Genomic DNA, 19,069 nt, shown 5'->3' on the forward strand with positions numbered 1-19,069 from the left:
GCCCCGGGTGACGCCCCAGGGGGCGGGGCCGTCGCCGTGGGGACGCCCCGGGAGGGGGCGTGGCGCGCCGTCCCACTTGCAGCCGAGGCGGAAGTGTCGTGTTGTTTTGGAAATATCCCGTAACAATGGAGCCCAGCGGCGAGAGTCACAAGGTAAGCGGGTCAGGGCACTGCGCTGCCAGCCCACAGCCTCCGTTTCTCTCTGGATCTTTTCTGGGGTTTTAACTGCGACAGTTCTGGGGAGTCCGGGAGAGTAGACGTGGCGACACCTGGATCAGCTGTCCCCGCTGGCAGCTCCGGACAGCGGACTTGGACGACGCCTGCGGAAACAGGGTGTCTGCTCGCTCTCTCACCCCCCGACCCCCCGACCCCCCGACCCCCGACCCCCTTCTCTTGTGACCCCCTGTGCTCTGTGTCTCGCGCACAGCATGGGCCAGGCCGCCGTGTCGACGTCACACTTTCTCCAGCCAGAGAGTTAGAAATAGACTCGGTCCTGATACCCCCCCCCCCCACACACACACACACACACACACACACACACACCCCGTCTCTCGCTCTGTACCTGTCTGACTCTCTGTGAGTGTCTCTCAATCTCTTTCAGGGTGGCCGTCTCTCTGTGTCTGTCTCTGTTTGTCTCTCCGTGCCTGTGTGTCTCTCTGTGCCTGTGTGTCTCTCTGTGCCTGTCTGTCTCTCTGTGTGTGTCCCTCTCTGTGCCTGTCTGTCACTGTGTGTGTCCTTCTCTGTCTCTCTGTGTGTGTCCCTCTCTGTGCCTGTCTGTCACTGTGTGTGTCTCTCTGTGCCTGTCTGTCTCTCTGTGTGTGTCCCTCTCTGTGCCTGTCTGTCACTGTGTGTGTCCCTCTCTGTGCCTGTCTGTCTCTCTGTGTGTGTCCCTCTCTGTGCCTGTCTGTCACTGTGTGTGTCCCTCTCTGTCTCTCTGTGTGTGTCCCTCTCTGTGCCTGTCTGTCACTGTGTGTGTCTCTCTGTGCCTGTCTGTCTCTCTGTGTGTGTCCCTCTCTGTGCCTGTCTGTCACTGTGTGTGTCTCTCTGTGTGTGTCCCTCTCTGTGCCTGTCTGTCTCTCTGTGCCTGTCTGTCCCTCTGTGTGAGGGGGAGGTGGGTGTCGCTGGTGCTGTGCTAACTGGCGCCCCCCTGTGGCCAGGTGCTGTTTGAGAAGGAGGGGGTCTACCTGCACACCAACACCAAGAGGAGCAGCCAGGACTCCGCCATCCCTGGAGTCATCCGGGTCGTGGAGAGGGTGAGACGGGGGGAGACTAGGGGAGACAGGGGGAGAGGGTGGGAGAGGAGTGAGACTGAGGGAGACAGGGAGAGGGTCGGTGAGGAGTGAGACTGAGGGGTGAGACTAGGGGAGAGGGGGTGAGACGGGGGGGAGAGGGGGTGAGACTAGGGGAAACAGGGGGTGAGACTGGGTGAGACTAGGGGAGAGGGGTGAGACTGGGGGAGACGGGTGAGACTGGGGGAGACAGGGAGAGGGTGGGAGAGGAGTGAGACTGGGGGAGACAGGGAGAGGGGTGAGACTGGGGGAGACGGGTGAGACTGGGGGAGACAGGGAGAGGGTGGGAGAGGAGTGAGACTGGGGGAGACAGGGAGAGGAGACTGCGGGAGACAGGGAGAGGGGTGAGACTAGGGGAGACAGGGAGAGGAGACTGGGGGAGACAGGGAGAGGGGTGAGACTGAGGGAGAGGGTTGAGACTAGGGGAGACAGGGAGAGGAGACTGGGAGAGACGCAGGGTGCAGTGGGTGACAGTGACCAGTGTATTGATAACAGGAGATTGCTTATGGCTGCAGGGGGGCGAGCCTGCGCTGGAGTGGAGCCCCCTGGAGGAGGAGAGAGGGACTACACCTCATGTGGTCTTCAGTAAGAAGGTCAGAGAGCCCGTAGCGGACACCCTGGTCATCAGCCTGCTGATGAACAATTAAGACAGGGCCTGACTCTCTCCTCCTGCCTGTCCGCCTCAGGATGGGGATGCTGAGGGCGAGGAGGAGACGAACTTTGACCCCGGCTATGAACCTGACTGGGCAGTGATCAGCAGAGTGAAGATACACCCCCAGCAGGGAGAGAAGGAGAGAGAGACAGGTACCGAGAGAGAGAGACACTCTGACCGCAGCGCCGCTCGGCCTCCGGGCCCCTGACCGTAGGTCCGCTCGGCCTCCGGGCCCCTGACCGCAGATCCGCTCGGCCTCCGGGCCCCTGACCGCAAGGCCGCTCGGCCTCCGGGCCCCTGACCGCAGGGCCGCTCGGCCTCCGGGCCCCTGACCGCAGGGCCGCTCGGCCTCCGGGCCCCTGACCGCAGGGCCGCTCGGCCTCCGGGCCCCTGACCGCAGGGCCGCTCGGCCCCCGGGCCCCTGACCGCAGGGCCGCTCGGCCTCCGGGCCCCTGACCGCAGGGCCGCTCGGCCTCCGGGCCCCTGACCGCAGGGCCGCTCGGCCCCCGGGCCCCTGACCGCAGCGCCGCTCGGCCTCCGGGCCCCTGACCGCAAGGCCGCTCGGCCTCCGGGCCCCTGACCGCAGGTCCGCTCGGCCTCCGGGCCCCTGACCGCAGGGCCGCTCGGCCTCCGGGCCCCTGACCGCAGCGCCGCTCGGCCTCCGGCCCCTGGTGTCAGTGTGTGTATCTCTCCCCGCCAGGAGACTGGTCGTCCTTCTCCCTCCCTCTCTCCGAGCTCTACTCCCTGCGCCGATCTCGCTTCTCCCTGGGGAAGAACTTCCTGGTGCTGACGAGCCGGGGGGGGGCCCCCCTCCCTGCCCTGCATTTCCACCGGGGGGGCACCCGGGAGCTGCTGAAGGCCCTGCAGAGATACATCATCCTGGCGCCGTGAGTCCGCCTGTCTGTCTCTCTCTCCCTGCCTGTCTCGCTGTCCCTCTCCCTATCTGTCTGTGCCTTTGCTCTCCCTGCCCGTCACCCAGCCTGTCTCTCTCTCTTTCCCTGCTTGTTTGTCTATCTATTCCTCTCTGTCTCCCTGTCTTTCTCCCTCTCTGTACCTGTCCCGCTCCGCTCGTACCCGTGTCCCTGAGCCTGTCCTCCGCCCAGGTCCCCACTGGATGGACGGCTGTTCCTGGCCTGTCCGCATGACTCTGGAGCACTGTCCCAGTCCTTCGACGGGCTGCATATGTTCGAGGATGGAGCCCCTGACCTCGTGTCTGTGAGTCTATATTAGGGTCTGTATTAATCTGTATGTGTGTGAGGTGTGTCTCTAGGGTCTATATTAGGGTCTGTATTAATCTGTATGTGTGTGAGGTATGTCTCTAGGGTCTATATTAGGGTCTGTATTAATCTGTATGTGTGTGAGGTGTGTCTCTAGGGTCTATATTAGGGTCTGTATTAATCTGTGTGTGTGAGGAGTGTCTCTAGGGTCTATACTAGTGTCTGTATTAATCCGTGTGTGTGAGGTGTGTCTCTAGGGTCTATATTAGGGTCTGTATTAATCTCTGTGTGTGAGGTGTCTCTAGGGTCTATATTAGGGTCTGTATTAATCTGTGTGTGTGAGGTGTGTCTCTAGGGTCTATATTAGGGTCTGTATTAATCTGTGTGTGTGAGGAGTGTCTCTGGGGTCTATATTAGGGTCTGTATTAATCTGCATGTGTGAGGTGTGTCTCTAGGGTCTATATTAGGATCTGTATTAATCTGTATGTGTGAGGTGTGCCTCTAGGGTATATATTAGGGTCTGTATTAATCTGTGTGTGTGTGAGGAGTGTCTCTAGGGTCTATATTAGGGTCTGTATTAATCTGTGTGTGTGAGGAGTGTCTCTAGGGTCTATACTAGTGTCTGTATTAATCCGTGTGTGTGAGGTGTGTCTCTAGGGTCTATATTAGGGTCTGTATTAATCTCTGTGTGTGAGGTGTCTCTAGGGTCTATATTAGGGTCTGTATTAATCTGTGTGTGTGAGGTGTGTCTCTAGGGTCTATATTAGGGTCTGTATTAATCTGTGTGTGTGAGGAGTGTCTCTGGGGTCTATATTAGGGTCTGTATTAATCTGCATGTGTGAGGTGTGTCTCTAGGGTCTATATTAGGGTCTGTATTAATCTGTATGTGTGAGGTGTGCCTCTAGGGTCTATATTAGGGTCTGTATTAATCTGTGTGTGTGTGAGGAGTGTCTCTAGGGTCTATATTAGGGTCTATATTAATCTGTGTGTGTGAGGTGTGTCTCTAGGGTCTATATTAGGGTCTGTATTAATCTGTGTGTGTGAAGTGTGTCTCTGGGGTCTATATTAGGGTCTGTATTAATCTGTGTGTGTGAGGTGTGTCTCTAGGGTCTATATTAGGGTCTGTATTAATCTGTGTGTGTGAGGTGTGTCTCTGGGGTCTATATTAGGGTCTGTATTAATCTGTGTGTGTGAGGTGTGTCTCTAGGGTCTATATTAGGGTCTGTATTAATCTGTATGTGTGAGGTGTGTCTCTAGGGTCTATATTAGGGTCTGTATTAATCTGTGTGTGTGTGAGGTGTGTCTCTAGGGTCTATATTAGGGTCCGTATTAATCTGTGTGTGTCTCAGATGTGCCTCTAGGGTCTATATTAGAGTCTGTATTAATCTGTGTGTGTGTGTGAGGTGTGTCTCTGGGGTCTATATTAGGGTTTGTATTAATCTCTGTGTGTGTGAGGTGTGTCTCTAGGGTCTATATTAGTGTCTGTATTAATATGTGTGTGTGAGGTGTGCCTCTAGGGCCTATATTAGTGTCTGTATTAATCTGTGTGTGTTAGGTGTGTCTCTTGGGTCTATATTAGGGTCTGTATTAATCTGTGTGTGTGTGAGGTGTGTCTCTAGGGTCTATATTAGGGTCTGTATTAATCTGTGTGTGTGTGAGTTGTTTTAGGTTGTTATTATCTTTATCTATTATCTGTAATTATCTTTGACTCTCCTTTCCCTTTGGTTTCAGAGGTTTATCCAGGACCCTTATGCCACCACGTTTGGGGGGTTCTCCAAGGTGACCAATTTCTTCCGGGGCGCTCTTCGCCAGCCCGAGTCCCCGCTCCGCCGGAACAACGGGGGCAGCGAGGACGAGCCAGGGTTCGAAGTGATCACCTGCGTGAGTTGGGGGGAGGGGACAGGACCGGAGAGGGGGGAGAAGGAAAATAGGTGGACAAGGAGTGGAGGCAGGTGGGCACTGGGAGAGTTTATTTTTCAGCGGTGATGGGGCTGTGTGTTAGGTGGTGAGGAGGGGTGGGAATGTGAATAAAGGACCAAAGTGAAGAGAGGCAGAAGAGGATTGAGGAAGAAAAGGGATTAGGGGAGGTGGCAAATGAGAAGGAGTGACACCCCTCACCCTCTCACTGGTTCCTGTGTGTCTCCCAGGGGGCGGAGCTTGGCCCGCGACCTGAGGTGAAGAGGGGGGAGCCTCTGGACAAGTGGGAGGAGTTTATGGATGGAGAGGGGCGTGTCCAAAATCCACAGCAAATCAAAGAGATGATTTTCAGAGGGGTGAGTCTTCTTGGACATTTAAACTCACTAGACTTTTTATGTTAGTGTGTATTTTTGTAGTGTTAAGTGTGTCTCTAGTGTCTATATTAGGGTCTGTATTAATCTCTGTGTGTGAGGTATGTCTCTAGGGTCTATATTAGGGTCTGTTTAAATCTGTGTGTGTGAGGTGTGTCTCTAGGGTCTATATTAGGGTCTGTATTAATCTGCATGTGTGAGGTGTGTCTCTAGGGTCTATATTAGGGTCTGTATTAATCTGTGTGTGTGAGGTGTGTCTCTAGGGTCTATATTATGGTCTGTATTAATCTGTGTGTGAGGTGTGTCTCTAGGGTCTATATTAGGGTCTGTATTAATCTGCATGTGTGAGGTGTGTCTCTAGGGTCTATATTTGGGTCTGTATTAATCTGTGTGTGTGTGAGGTGTGTCTCTAGGGTCTATATTATGGTCTGTATTAATCTGTGTGTGAGGTGTGTCTCTAGGGTCTATATTAGGGTCTGTATTAATCTGCATGTGTGAGGTGTGTCTCTAGGGTCTATATTAGGGTCTGTATTAATCTGTGTGTGAGGTGTGTCTCTAGGGTCTATATTATGGTCTGTATTAATCTGTGTGTGCGTGAGGTGTGTCTCTAGGGTCTATATTAATCTGTGTGTGCGTGAGGTGTGTCTCTAGGGTCTATATAAGGGTCTGTATTAATCTGTGTGTGTGAGGTGTGTCTCTAGGGTCTATATTAGGGTCTGTATTAATCTGTGTGTGTGAGGAGTGTCTCTAGGGTCTATATTAGGGTCTGTACTGGTTAACTCTTTGTCTCTCTCAGGGAATCTCCCCCGCTCTCAGGAAGGAGGCATGGAAGTTCCTCTTGGGCTTCTACCCCTGGGACAGCACAGTGAAGCAGAGAGAGGACATCCTGAGACAGAAGACGTGAGCGATGTTTGTTAATCTCAGGCTCACTCTTGTTTTCATCACTCTTTCTCTGTATCTGCGAGTAACATCGGTGTCCATTCAGTGTGTCTGCCTGTGTCATCGTAGGGATGAGTATTTCAGGATGAAGGTACAGTGGAAATCCATTAGTGAAGAACAGGAAATGAGAAACTCCCTTCTCCGTGGATACCGCAACTTGATCGGTCGGTGACTTTCTTTCATCTGTAGTTATTGGTTAAGTCAGTGTGTCTGTATGAACCCCTCTCTCTCTCAGTGCAGTGTTCATGTACTGGAGTGTCCAGTCAGTGTGTCTGTATGAACCCCTCTCTCTCTCAGTGCAGTGTTCATGTACTGGAGTGTCCAGTCAGTGTGTCTGTATGAACCCCTCTCTCTCTCAGTGCAGTGTTAATGTACTGGAGTGTCCAGCCAGTGTGTCTGTATTAACCCCTCTCTCTCTCAGTGCAGTGTTAATGTACTGGAGTGTCCAGCCAGTGTGTCTGTATTAACCCCTCTCTCTCTCAGTGCAGTGTTAATGTACTGGAGTGTCCAGTCAGTGTGTCTGTATTAACCCCTCTCTCTCTCAGTGCAGTGTTCATGTACTGGAGTGTCCAGTCAGTGTGTCTGTATTAACCCCTCTCTCTCAGTGCAGTGTTAATGTACTGGAGTGTCCAGTCAGTGTGTCTGTATGAACCCCTCTCTCTCAGTGCAGTGTTAATGTACTGGAGTGTCCAGTCAGTGTGTGTGTATGAACCCCTCTCTCTCTCAGTGCAGTGTTAATGTACTGGAGTGTCCAGTCAGTCTGTCTGTATTAACCCCTCTCTCTCTCTCTCCAGAGCGTGATGTCAATCGCACAGACAGGAATAATCCGTTCTTCTCTGGTAGTGAGAACCCTGGACTGACCCTGCTGCACGATGTCTTGATGACCTACTGCATGTACAACTTCGACCTGGGTGAGAGGCGGAGACGGGGCCTGGTAGGGGTCACTGTGTCTCCCGCGGGGTGAAAGTCTAACCCTGTCCCCCCTCTGTCTCAGGGTACGTTCAGGGCATGAGCGACCTGCTGTCTCCCATCCTCTTCGTCACTCAGAATGAGGTGGAGGCCTTCTGGTGCTTGACTGGCTTCATGGAGCTGGTGGTGAGAGCCCACGCCGGTGTCGTGTGGGTGCCTGTGGACTGTGGACACTCTGGGGTGGGGTGGGGTGAGACAGGCTGTGTGGTGTCTGTGGACACTGTGGGTGAGGTGAGACAGGCTGTGTTTGTGACATGTTTTCTCTCTCAGCACCAGAACTTTGAAGAGTCTCAGGAGGCCATGAAGCAGCAGCTGCTGCAGCTGAACATCCTGCTGAGAACCCTGGACCCAGAGCTGTGTGACTTCCTGGGTACCTGTCTCTCTCTCTGCCCATCTAATGCGATCTATGATCTGTCTCTCTCTCTGCCCATCTACTGCTATGTCTCTCTGCCCATCTACTGCTATCTCTCTCACTGCCTGTCTCTCTCTGCCCATCTAGTGCTACCTGTCTCTCTGCCCGTCTCTCCCTCTGTCTGTTTCTCCCCCCTCACCGTCTCTCTCTTGCTGCCTGTCTCACTCTTTCATCACCTCTTTGATTCTCTCTCTCTCTGCCCGTCTCCCTTACCGTCATCCCTCGTGCTGCTGTCTCTTCGACTGCCTGTCTGTCTCTCTCACTGTTTTTCTCTGTCTCCGCTCTCTGTGTGTGAGACTGCTGCCTGTCTGCCTGTCTGCTCTCTGTGTGTGAGACTGCTGCCTGTCTGCCTGTCTGCTCTCTGTGTGTGAGACTGCTGCCTGTCTGTCTGCCTCCGTTAACCCCCCTGTCTGTCTCAGACTCCCAGGACTCTGGTTCGCTGTGTTTCTGCTTCCGGTGGCTCCTCATCTGGTTCAAGAGAGAGTTCTCCTTCGAGGACATTCTGACACTCTGGGAGGTGAGACAGACAGGCACACTGAGACACACAGACAGGAACACTGAGACACACAGACAGACACACTGACATACTGAGACAGACAGAAAAACGGAGACACACAGACAGCTACACTGAGACACACAGTGACACACCGACACTGAGAGAAACTCGCACACAACGTCGCCCTGGTCTGTGTCCTGAACTCCGTGAACACCCCCGTTTCCCCAGGTGATGTGGACGGGTCTGCCCTGCGCTAACTTCCACCTGCTGCTGGCCTGCGCCATTCTGGACTCCCAGCGGGGGGAGCTCATGGGCTCCGACTACGACTTCAACATGATCCTGAAGGCAAGTCGTCACCGCGCCTGGTGGCGGGTTGTAGTTCCACCGCTGAGCCTGTGCTGTGGAGGGGGGCGCTGTTTCTCAGTGATTTGCATTATACTTATCCTGTCCCTCACTCCTGTCTCCCTTCCCTTGAATGACTAATTACTGCCAATTGCTGATTGACTTGTCTGACGCTTTTACCCAGAGACTTGCGATCCCACCCCTGTCTCGTTTAATGACCCAGGTTGGGAAAATTAGTGACAGTAAGTAGCACAATAATTGGGCTTTCATATCCTGTACAAGCAGAGGGGTGTTCAGGAAGGCAGCAGTATGGGGGGGGTGTGTGTGTCACCCCCTCCGCTGTGAATTTACACTCCTCCCCTCCAGCAGACGCCTCTGTGAGCCAGCGTGGAGTAGGTGCCAACAGCAGTATCACCCTGCAGCTCCCAGCTCACAGCCCCACTGGAGCCCAGCAGTGTGAGCCTGGCCAGTACCTGGAGGGGAGACTGCTGGGAGAGCTGAGGCTGCTGCTGGGAGAGGTGTTAGTGGGGCCAGCAGGGGGCGCTCACCCTGCAGTCTGTGTGGGTCCTAATGCCCCAGTATAGTGACGGGGACACTAGACTGTAAACAGGCGCCGTCCTTCAGATGAGACGTCAAACCGAGGTCCTGAGTCTGTGGTCATGAACAATCCCAGGGTGCCTCTCGAGAAGAGTAGGGGTGTCACCCCAGTGTCCTGGTCAAACCCCCCCCTGGCCTTTACCCCTCATGGCCTCCTAATACCCCCCCTCTCTGAACTGGCTCCATCCCTCTGCTCTCCTCCCACTGAGAGCTGGTGTGTGTGAGAGGACTGGAGCATCATCCAGGTGGGGGTGCAGGGGATCCCCAGGAGCTGTGCAGCGCTCGGAGTGGAGTCGGAGGGTCCAGACAGGCGCTAGAGAAGCGTGAGGGATTATTATTCCTGTGTCGTGAACTCCTGCAGCATCTCTCTCGAGTGGGAGCGGAGACCGGAGTGACGTCACTGCAGCTGTTTCTCCCCTGTTGACCTCTCTCTCTCGCCCCGTCCAGCACATCAACGAGCTGACCATGAGGCTGGACCTGGCCTCCGTCCTGTGCTCGGCCGAAGCCATCTGCGTCCAGCTGAGCTCCTGCCCGGTGAGGCTCCGCCCCCCCCCGCCCCCCGCCGCCCGCCGGCCAGGCCCCGACCTCTCTGACGCCTCCCTCTCCCTCTCCCCCTCCCAGGACGTGTCGGTGAAGGTCCGCGGGGTGCTGGGCCTCTGCTCTCCGGCCCGGTGCGACCCCCACGAGGGCGCCCCCCCCGCCGCCCAATCGGTAGCCGTCCCGGGACCCCAGCTCCCGCCCCCCACCAACCCTCTGACTCGCCCCCGCCCGCCCTCCGAGGTCACGACCCCTCCGACCCCGCCCCGAACCCGAGGCCAGCGGATCACTGGAGACACTGGGGTCGGCCGAGTCTGACGGGACCGATACCGACTGATGAGTCCCGCAGCCTGGGAGACCAGTGGCTCCAGTGGTGTGCCTCACCCCTGTCTTTGCATTTAAAATATATAAAGCGCACATTGTTATTTCCTAATCATGGAGCTTTGTTGGAGCGGTTCACAGCCTTCTCGACGGTGGTTCCCGCTCTCTCTGTGCTCGTGACGGAGAGATTCTCCCACAGACGCAGAGCTGGGCTCACAGGGCAGCGGTACAGAGAGCCATCTGACTCGCTGGACTAACTTCCAGAACCTTAGTTCTCCCCTCTGTAAATAGCTTCCTCACACTGAAAACGTTTACAATATGCATTTTCTGTCTGTATCATATTGTACCCCTACAGTCCAGATCGCTGGTCCAGTCTGGGTCACACTGTAACCCCTACAGTCCAGAGATCACTGGTCCAGTCTGGGTCACACTGTACCCCCACAGTCCAGAGATCGCTGGTCCAGTCTGGGTCACACTGTACCCCTACAGTCCAGAGATCACTGGTCCAGTCTGGGTCACACTGTACCCCTACAGCCCAGAGATCGCTGGTCCAGTCTGGGTCACACTGTACCCCTACAGTCCAGATCGCTGGTCCAGTCTGGGTCACACTGTACCCCTACAGTCCAGATCGCTGGTCCAGTCTGGGTCACACTGTACCCCTACAGTCCAGATCGCTGGTCCAGTCTGGGTCACACTGTACCCCTACAGCCCAGAGATCGCTGGTCCAGTCTGGGTCAGTCTGTACCCCTACAGTCCAGAGATCACTGGTCCAGTCTGGGTCACACTGTACCCCTACAGTCCAGAGATCACTGGTCCAGTCTGGGTCACCCTGTATCCCTACAGTCCAGAGATCCAGAGTAATTAATATTTAACCCGAGAGGCTCTGATCAGTCAGCTGAGCTGGTTTAGTAATGTTAAGGTTTAAGAGGGGAAGATGTGATTTGAAAAGCTGTGAGGGCCACCTGCTGGTGAGAGGCTGCATTTACATGTAGGTTTATTCTCATGTATTTATGGAATATTATAAGGACCTGTTTATATTTACATATGTATCGAAATCCAGTTTTTGTATATGAATGAAAGAGACTGTGAAAGAAAAGTTTCAAACAACTTTTAAAATCCCTTCCTTTGTTAATTTGCTAACTGTAATAAAAGCTGTCTGGAAACCGATGTGTCAGCGATCCCTGTGCCCACAGAAGCACTACCTCAAGTCACACGTCGGCACCAGCAGCGTTTATTTTGAAAAGAGGTCAAAATGACCGTTTCCCTCTGTTCTCTGTCCCTGAACCCAGTGGGAAACACAAAGAGCAGAAATTCTTATTGCCGAGGCCAGTACAGAGTTGTGGGGAGTCTATCCCAGGGAGGACAGGACAGGGCACGGCCCACACACAGCAGGGTCAGTTTTCCCAGAAGCCAATTAACCCCCCCAGTATGGTTCTAGACTGTGGGAGGACACCTACACGAACGATGGCAGAACATGCAGACTCCCCCCAGACAGCACCCCAGGTCTGGAACTGATCCCGAGGCGGCACGGACGCAGTGAGGATCCGCGCCCTCGCCTGTCCCTCCCATCCACCCCGGGCAAGGGCGCCCGTCCAGGAGACTCATCCAGCAGCGTCCGCCTGCCGAGACGGCGTGTGGTCCACCCTGCCGCGAGGCATGCTGGGTACGGTCCAGTGTCCAGCGTCCGGCACACGGTCCACCCTGCTACGAGGCATGCTGGGTGCAGTCCAGCGTCCAGCGCGCAGTCCACCCTGCCGCAAGGCATGCTGGGTACGGTCCAGTGTCCAGCTTCCGGCACACGGACCACCCTGCCGCGAGGCATGCTGGGTACGGTCCAGTGTCCAGCGTCCGGCACACGGTCCACCCTGCTGCGAGGCATGCTGGGTGCAGTCCAGCGTCCAGCGCGCAGTCCACCCTGCCGCAAGGCATGCTGGGTACAGTCCGGCATCCGGCATCCGGCGCACAGACCACCCTGCCGCGAGGCATGCTGGGTACGGTCCAGTGTCCAGCGTCTGGCACACGGTCCACCCTGCCGCAAGGCATGCTGGGTACAGTCCGGCATCTGGCGCACAGTCCACCCTGCCGCGAGGCATGCTGGGTACGGTCCAGTGTCCAGCGTCCAGCATCCAGCACACGGTCCACCCTGCCGCAAGGCATGCTGGGTATGGTCCAGCGTCCAGCGCGTAGTCCACCCTGCTGCAAGGCATGCTGGGTACAGTCCGGCATCCGGTGCACAGTCCACCCTGCCGCGAGGCATGCTGGGTACAGTCCGGCGTCCAGCATCCATGCTGGGTGCGGCCTCGAGGACGCCGCTGATAGGAGCGGCACCGCGCTCGTCAGGAGGGGGAAGAGGCCGGCCTCTCCTCGGCGTGCACCCGCAGGTGGCTGCGCAGGTGCCCGGACTGCGTGAAGCCCTTCCCGCAGCGCGCGCAGCGGTAGGGCCGCTCGCCGGTGTGAGTGCGCAGGTGGGACCTGAGCGTCCCCGAGAGGCCGAAGCTCTTGCCGCAGTGCGCGCAGGCGTGGGGCCGCTCGCCCGTGTGCGTGCGCTCGTGGTGCCGCAGGCGCGTGGCGCAGGCGAAGCGCCGCCCGCAGAGCGCGCAGGCGTGGGGCCGCTCGCCCGTGTGCGTGCGCAGGTGGGCGCGCAGCGAGCCGGCGTGGCCGAAGGCCTTGCCGCATTGCGCGCAGGCATGGGGCCGCTCGCCCGTGTGCGCGCGCTCGTGGTGCTTGAGGTGCGTGGCGTAGGCGAAGCGCCGGCCGCAGAGCCCGCAGGCGTGGGGGCGCTCGCCCGTGTGCACCCGCTGGTGGTACTTGAGCGTGCCGAACTGGCCGAAGGCCTTGCCGCAGAGGGCGCAGGCGAAGGGCCGCTCGCCGGTGTGCGTGCGCCGGTGGTCCGCCAGGTGCCCCGCCCGGCCGAAGGCCTTGCCGCACTGGGCGCAGGCGAACAGCCGCTCGCCGGTGTGGGCCTGCTGGTGGCGCTTCAGGTGCCCCGCCTGGATGTAGCTCTTCCCGCACTGGGCGCAGCGGAAGGGCCGCTGGCCCGTGTGCAGGCGCCGGTGGACCTTCAGGTTCTCCGCGCTGCTCAGGGTCTTCCCGCACTCCGCGCACTGGTGGGCGGGGGCGGGCCCGGCGGGGTGTCCGCCCGGCGCGGTCGGGCCCTCGGCGGGGTGTCCGCCCGGCGCGGTCGGGCCCTCGGCGGGGTGTCCACCCGGCGCGGTCGGGCCCTCGGCGGGGGGCTCGGGCCCGAGGCCGCCGCTGCTGCCGCCGTCGTCATCGCCCTCCCGCTTGACGGGGGCCGGCTCGCCCTCCACCTTGACGCCGACCCCGCAAGGGGACCCGGCGGGGGACCCCGGCTCGCCCTTCACGGCGCACCCCCCCCCGCTCTCCTCTTTGACCGGCCCGGAGGCGCCAGGGGTGCGGGCCGGGTCCGGTTCCGGCTCCGGTTCCGGTTCGCTCTTGACCACCACGAGCACGAAGGGCTGATCGGCCAGGGCTGTGCCCGGGGACCCGAGCGCGGCACGCTCCGATCCCATTCCCGATCCCGATCCCAGGGTGTCCAATGGGCGCGCCGCGGTCTCAGCCTCGGAGTCGGTCATGACGGCCGGACTCGTCTCCCGTCTGCGATTCTCCTTCGCACAGGCTGGTCTCAGCTCAGCTCCCTGCTGTCGATACCGGCATCTCTTGCGCGTTCCACACTCCTGCGCTCTGAGCTCCTCCTCACTCTGTCTGGTCCTGTGCTGCTCAGGGAGCCCCTGTCTGTCTTCAGGAGCTGTGGGCTCTGTGTCCTGCCTCAGACTGGAGCCCCACTCCTGCTCACAGTGCTGCAGCTCAGTGGAGCCCTGTCCCCAGTGTCAGGGAGAGCGCTGGTCTCTACAGCTCCTGGGGGAGAGACACACAGGAGAAGAAGACTTTAATAACAGCTCTGATCAGACTGGAGCCCTGTCCCCAGTGTCAGGGAGAGCGCTGGTCTCTACAGCTCCTGGGGGAGAGACAGACAGGAGAAGAGACTTTAATAACAGCTCTGATCAGACTGGAGCCCTGTCCCCAGTGTCAGGGAGAGCGCTGGTCTCTACAGCTCCTGGGGGAGAGACAGACAGGAGAAGAGACTTTAATAACAGCTCTGATCAGACTGGAGCCCTGTCCCCAGTGTCAGGGAGAGCGCTGGTCTCTACAGCTCCTGGGGAAGAGACACACAGGAGAAGACTTTGGACAGCAGCTCTGACAGTGGGTGTGTACACAGGTTCAATACAAACATCATGTATGTAAATACAGATTGTAATTTTTCAATACACACTTATTAAAGGGGGACTTTAGAGAGAAGCACCGCAAGATCGTCCGTGAGTCTGAGCTGTGTCCTGTACACCGAGGGGGGTGGGGGTGGGGAACAAGCTGCCCAGCCCTGTTGTTGAAGCCGATACCCTGGCTTCTCTCCAGACACAGCTGGGTGAGCTCCTCCAGTCAGAACAGGAGGCTCTACTGTACACAGAGGGGGGTGGGGGTGGGGAACAAGCTGCCCAGCCCTGTGGTTAAAGCCGATACCCGGTTTCTCTCCAGACACAGCTGGGTGAGCTCCTCCAGTCAGGACAGGAGGCTCTACTGTACACAGAGGGTGGCGGGGGTGTGGAACAAGCTGCCCAGCCCTGTGGTTGAAGCAGATGCCCTGGCTTCTCTCCAGATACAGCTGGGTGAGGTCTAGCTAGGGAACAGCTAGACTGGCCACCTCTGTCTGGTCATTTTCTATTTTGGGGGTTACGTCGGATGTGTGACTGAGCCACTGTCCCCCGCAATGCGCCGACACCCCTCGCTGCTTACGGAGGTCAGTTAGCAAGAGGACCGCTAAACGCAGATTGTGTGCGTCCCTGGAAACCAACCCTCGCTGTTTTAAATCCAGCATTGAAAGGAAAAGAGCAGACTTCAACTATAGAGACCCTCCGAGCCTTACTTACCGTGTGATATTCAACCCAAGGCCACCAGGAGCGGAAAGCGAACAGCTAAATAAAGGGGAGCTCGCTCACATTCTAGTGACACTGCAGCTTCTGCTTCGGAAATTACCCCCTCTTCTGCGGCTCCCGGCCCAGGCTTGAAAATACCGCGTCACAGAAACACAGACCCGACAGCGGCGCCATTTTGCGATCTTCGCCCAATAAAAGCGAGCGTTGGCTGACGCCAGCGGCTTGCGATTGGCCAGCGCCGGGACACTGACCCGCCTTTCAACCGGAATTTCCGGTCCGTTTTAAACCCGCCCACCGGGCTGTCAATCACTGGGCGGAATGGCGGCGATTGGGGAGGGCGGAAAGGAGGGCGGAGTCGGTTCACTTCCGCGCTCCGCCCCGCCCCCTGCTGTCTGAGGCTGTGGAGTCACGCCAGTGTTTCTGTTGTCAACGGTTTTATTCCAAATCAAATAACACAAACAAAGGAGAAAAGATATCCAGAAAAGATACAAAAACGAAACACACACTATTTCGCTGCGAGAGATTATTACAAAGCTGAGTAATAATGAGTTTAAACAGTTTTTAACAGTTAATGGAGTTTAAGTACTGTAAGATTTCCCGCAAGATTTCAGCTTTACAGGGAGAAACACTAGATCAAGTCTACCCAGTATGAGTCAAAGATTCATTATAAAAAATAGTTCTTTTACCATATTACATCATGCAAAGTATACAAATATATCAAAGTCTTTAACTCTAGCATTCACAAGTATATGCTTGAAGACACAAACTTGTTTTGCATGGGCTGGCAAAACTCTATGTACAGTACGCAGGTAAGAGACCACTGTGTCCCAGTGTCTTCTCTGGCCTTAAAGCACACACACACACAGTGAGACCCGAGTGTGAACCGGTCTGCGTGCTCCTCAGCTCCAGAGTCTCGAACCCCAGTCGCCCTGGTCAAGTCCTCAGCTCAGGGGACTCTCGAATTGCACAGTGAGACAGATCTCCCGTTTCACTGAGAAGTTCTTTTGTTCCTGTGTTTCGCTGAGTGAGTCAATTTGGGAAGAACACTCTGGGGGTACAGGAGGTGCAGTGGTCAGGGAGCGCTGGTGCCCAGGGTTCGATTCCAGACCTGGGGTGCTGTCTGTGTAGTCTGCATGTTCCCCCCATGTTAAACGGCTTATGGGAAACCTGGCCCTGGCCCAATATTTATATTTCTATGGCTTATATTTTTAACATTTTAGGACATTCTTGACATCACAGTGCCTTCAGTGGAAACAGCAATTGAGGAAGTGAAAGGTCAGTTACCTTGGAACCAGTTAGAGCAACGTGTTTGGGAGACGATATGAATTTGCCGGTGGTTTTGAATTAACTGACCGATATTCACTGTTATCCTGACAGACTGTGACTGTGAGAGACACAGTCCGGGATCTCTGAGGGAGTCAGCACTGAAGAGCTCACTTTCAACCCAAAAAGCCCCAGTGAAGAGGTTCAGGCTGAGTCCAGAAGGGTCTGTCTCAGGGCCCTACTTGAAACTGTCCAGTAACGACCGGCTCTCCTTGCTACTGAACATCTGCCTCTTTATCTGCTCAAAACTCCGTTCATTTTTCATGAAAAACTCATCCTCTACAAAGAAAAAAGGGAAAGATTAATTGACAAACACTGACTGGACACTCCAGTACATGAACACTGCACTGAGAGAGAGGGGTTCATACAGACACACTGACTGGACACTCCAGTACATGAACACTGCACTGAGAGAGAGAGGGGTTAATACAGACACACTGACTGGACACTCCAGTACATTAACACTGCACTGAGAGAGAGAGGGGTTAATACACACACACACTGACTGGACACTCCAGTACATGAACACTGCACTGAGAGAGAGAGGGGTTCATACAGACACACTGACTGGACACTCCAGTACATTAACACTGCACTGAGAGAGAGAGGGGTTCATACAGACACACTGACTGGACACTCCAGTACATTAACACTGCACTGAGAGAGAGAGGGGTTCATACAGACACACTGACTGGACACTCCAGTACATTAACACTGCACTGAGAGAGAGAGGGGTTAATACACACACTGACTGGACACTCCAGTACATTAACACTGCACTGAGAGAGAGAGAGAGAGAGAGAGGGGTTCATACAGACACACTGACTGGACACTCCAGTACATGAACACTGCCCTGAGAGAGAGAGGGGTTCATACAGACACACTGACTGGACACTCCAGTACATGAACACTGCACTGAGAGAGAGGGGTTCATACAGACACACTGACTGGACACTCCAGTACATGAACACTGCCCTGAGAGAGAGAGGGGTTAATACAGACACACTGACTGGACACTCCAGTACATGAACACTGCCCTGAGAGAGAGAGGGGTTCATACAGTATCTCTCACTGATTCAGCTCAGTCCTGTATTTAGCAGCGAGCTGGTATCACTGGTATCACTGGTGTCTGTGAACCGGCAGACTGACGTTCCCTCCCTCGCTCAGGAAAGGTCAGGCTCTCGCCGGAGGAGCGGGAGGGGCCGGCGGGAATGAGGAAGCAGGCCCCGCGCCAGCCCAACGAAAGCGAGGAGGAATGTGGAGCTCGTCGGGCCGGCGCGTTCCTCCGGAAACCACGCTCCCCGCGGCCGGGCCCGCGGGCCGGGGGGGTCAGTGGGGCAGGAGACCGGTGGAGCTGGACAGACCAGCCGGGCCGCGGCTCAGGGTCTGGACCCCTGCCCAGACACGGGGGGGGGGAGAGAGTGTGTGTGTGTGTCCTGTGATGGACTGGCCCTGGTGTGTGTGTGTGTGTGTGTGTGTGTGTGTCCTGTGATGGACTGGCCCTGGTGTGTGTGTGTGTGTGTGTGTGTGTGTGTCCTGTGATGGACTGGCCCTGGTGTGTGTGAGTGTGTCCTGTGATGGACTGGCCCTGGTGTGTGTGTGTGTGTCCTGTGATGGACTGGCCCTGGTGTGAGTGTGTGAGTGTGTGTGTGTCCTGTGATGGACTGGCCCTGGTGTGTGTGTGTGTGTCCTGTGATGGACTGGCCCTGGTGTGTGTGTGTGTGTGTGTGTGTGTGTGTGTTCACGGTCCTGGCGGGGCAGGAGGAGGGGGGGGACAGCTGAGGCCCGGGGACTGTGCTGCCCTGATCCCACCGCCGACACCAATGCTGCCCCCCCCCACCCACCGAAGCCCCTCCGGACCCCGCCAACGAGCCGCACGCAGGCGCCAGGCGGAGCTGCAGCTGCAGGTTCGGCTCTTTCCCACTTCTCCCCCAGACCGGGGAAACCAGCTCGGGGTCCCGGGTTCGACTCCAGTCTGGTGCATCTTCCACGCACAGTCATTTGTAAGTCACATTTCTGGACTCTCCTCTGCGAGCGCTGCACAGCTCCTGGGGATCCCCTCCACCCCCACCTGGATGATGCTCCAGTCCTCTCACACACACCAGCTCTCAGTGGGGAGGAGAGCAGAGGGATGGAGCCAGTTCAGAGAGGGGGGGTATTAGGAGGCCATGAAGGGTAAAGGCCAGGGGAGAGTTTGGCCAGGACACCGGGGTGACACCCCTACTCTTCTCGAGAGGCACCCTGGGGTTGTTCATGACCACAGAGAGTCAGGACCTCGGTTTGACGTCTCATCTGAAGGACGGCGCCTGTTTACAGTGTAGTGTCCCCGTCACTATACTGGGGTATGAGGACCCACACAGACCTCAGGGTGAGCGCCCCCTGCTGGCCCCACTAACACCTCTCCCAGGAGTCTCCCCTCCAGGTACTGGCCAGGCCCACACTGCTGGGCTCCAGTGGGGCTGTGAGCTGGGTGAGAGCGCCCCCTGCTGGCCCCACTCACACCTCTCCCAGCAGCAGCCTCAGCTCTCCCAGCAGTCTCCCCTCCAGGTACTGGCCAGGCTCACACTGCAGGGGGATAGGGATGATAGAATGTGGGGGTACAGCGTCCACACAGGGGGTGAACGGAGACCCCCCCCTCTTCCAGGTCAAGATCGCGAGTCACCCCTCAGCCCGACTCGGAGCGAAGCAGGAGGACTGCAGGCACACGAGCTGAGTGTCAGCACCCGGACGCAGACGCCC

The 19,069-nt window shown here is 56.8% G+C and overlaps 2 protein-coding genes across 3 annotated transcripts; one reads left to right on the forward strand and one right to left on the reverse strand.

Annotated features, from left to right (window-relative positions):
* Positions 1-11,221, forward strand: tbc1d17 (TBC1 domain family, member 17). The gene is made up of 17 exons (XM_088646293.1): positions 1-152; positions 1,157-1,252; positions 1,804-1,881; positions 1,975-2,092; positions 2,641-2,827; positions 3,044-3,155; positions 4,889-5,038; positions 5,305-5,430; positions 6,242-6,345; positions 6,454-6,548; positions 7,179-7,295; positions 7,379-7,479; positions 7,624-7,723; positions 8,185-8,282; positions 8,490-8,606; positions 9,648-9,734; positions 9,822-11,221. The coding sequence occupies exons 1-17, from the start codon at positions 126-128 to the stop codon at positions 10,053-10,055; spliced, it is 1,947 nt and encodes a 648-aa protein (XP_088502419.1). The 5' UTR covers positions 1-125; the 3' UTR covers positions 10,056-11,221.
* A 52-nt stretch (positions 11,222-11,273) lies between these two features.
* Positions 11,274-18,552, reverse strand: LOC148654316 (uncharacterized). Of its 2 annotated transcripts, XR_015941339.1 has the most exons (3): positions 15,002-18,552; positions 12,111-13,934; positions 11,274-11,846 (listed from the first exon to the last, which is right to left on the reverse strand). XR_015941339.1 is itself a non-coding variant. In XM_088646361.1 (2 exons), the coding sequence occupies exon 2, from the start codon at positions 13,649-13,651 to the stop codon at positions 12,395-12,397; it is 1,257 nt and encodes a 418-aa protein (XP_088502487.1). In that variant the 5' UTR covers positions 13,652-13,934; positions 15,002-18,552; the 3' UTR covers positions 11,274-12,394. The 2 variants fall into 2 exon arrangements, 1 of the variants encoding a protein (XP_088502487.1); XM_088646361.1 differs by having other exon boundaries at positions 11,274-13,934.
* Positions 18,553-19,069: the final 517 nt, after the last annotated feature.

This window comes from Lepisosteus platostomus, chromosome 9 (genome assembly GCF_059453375.1).
Source record: "Lepisosteus platostomus isolate fLepPlt1 chromosome 9, fLepPlt1.hap1, whole genome shotgun sequence".
Lineage (NCBI taxonomy): Eukaryota > Metazoa > Chordata > Actinopteri > Semionotiformes > Lepisosteidae > Lepisosteus > Lepisosteus platostomus.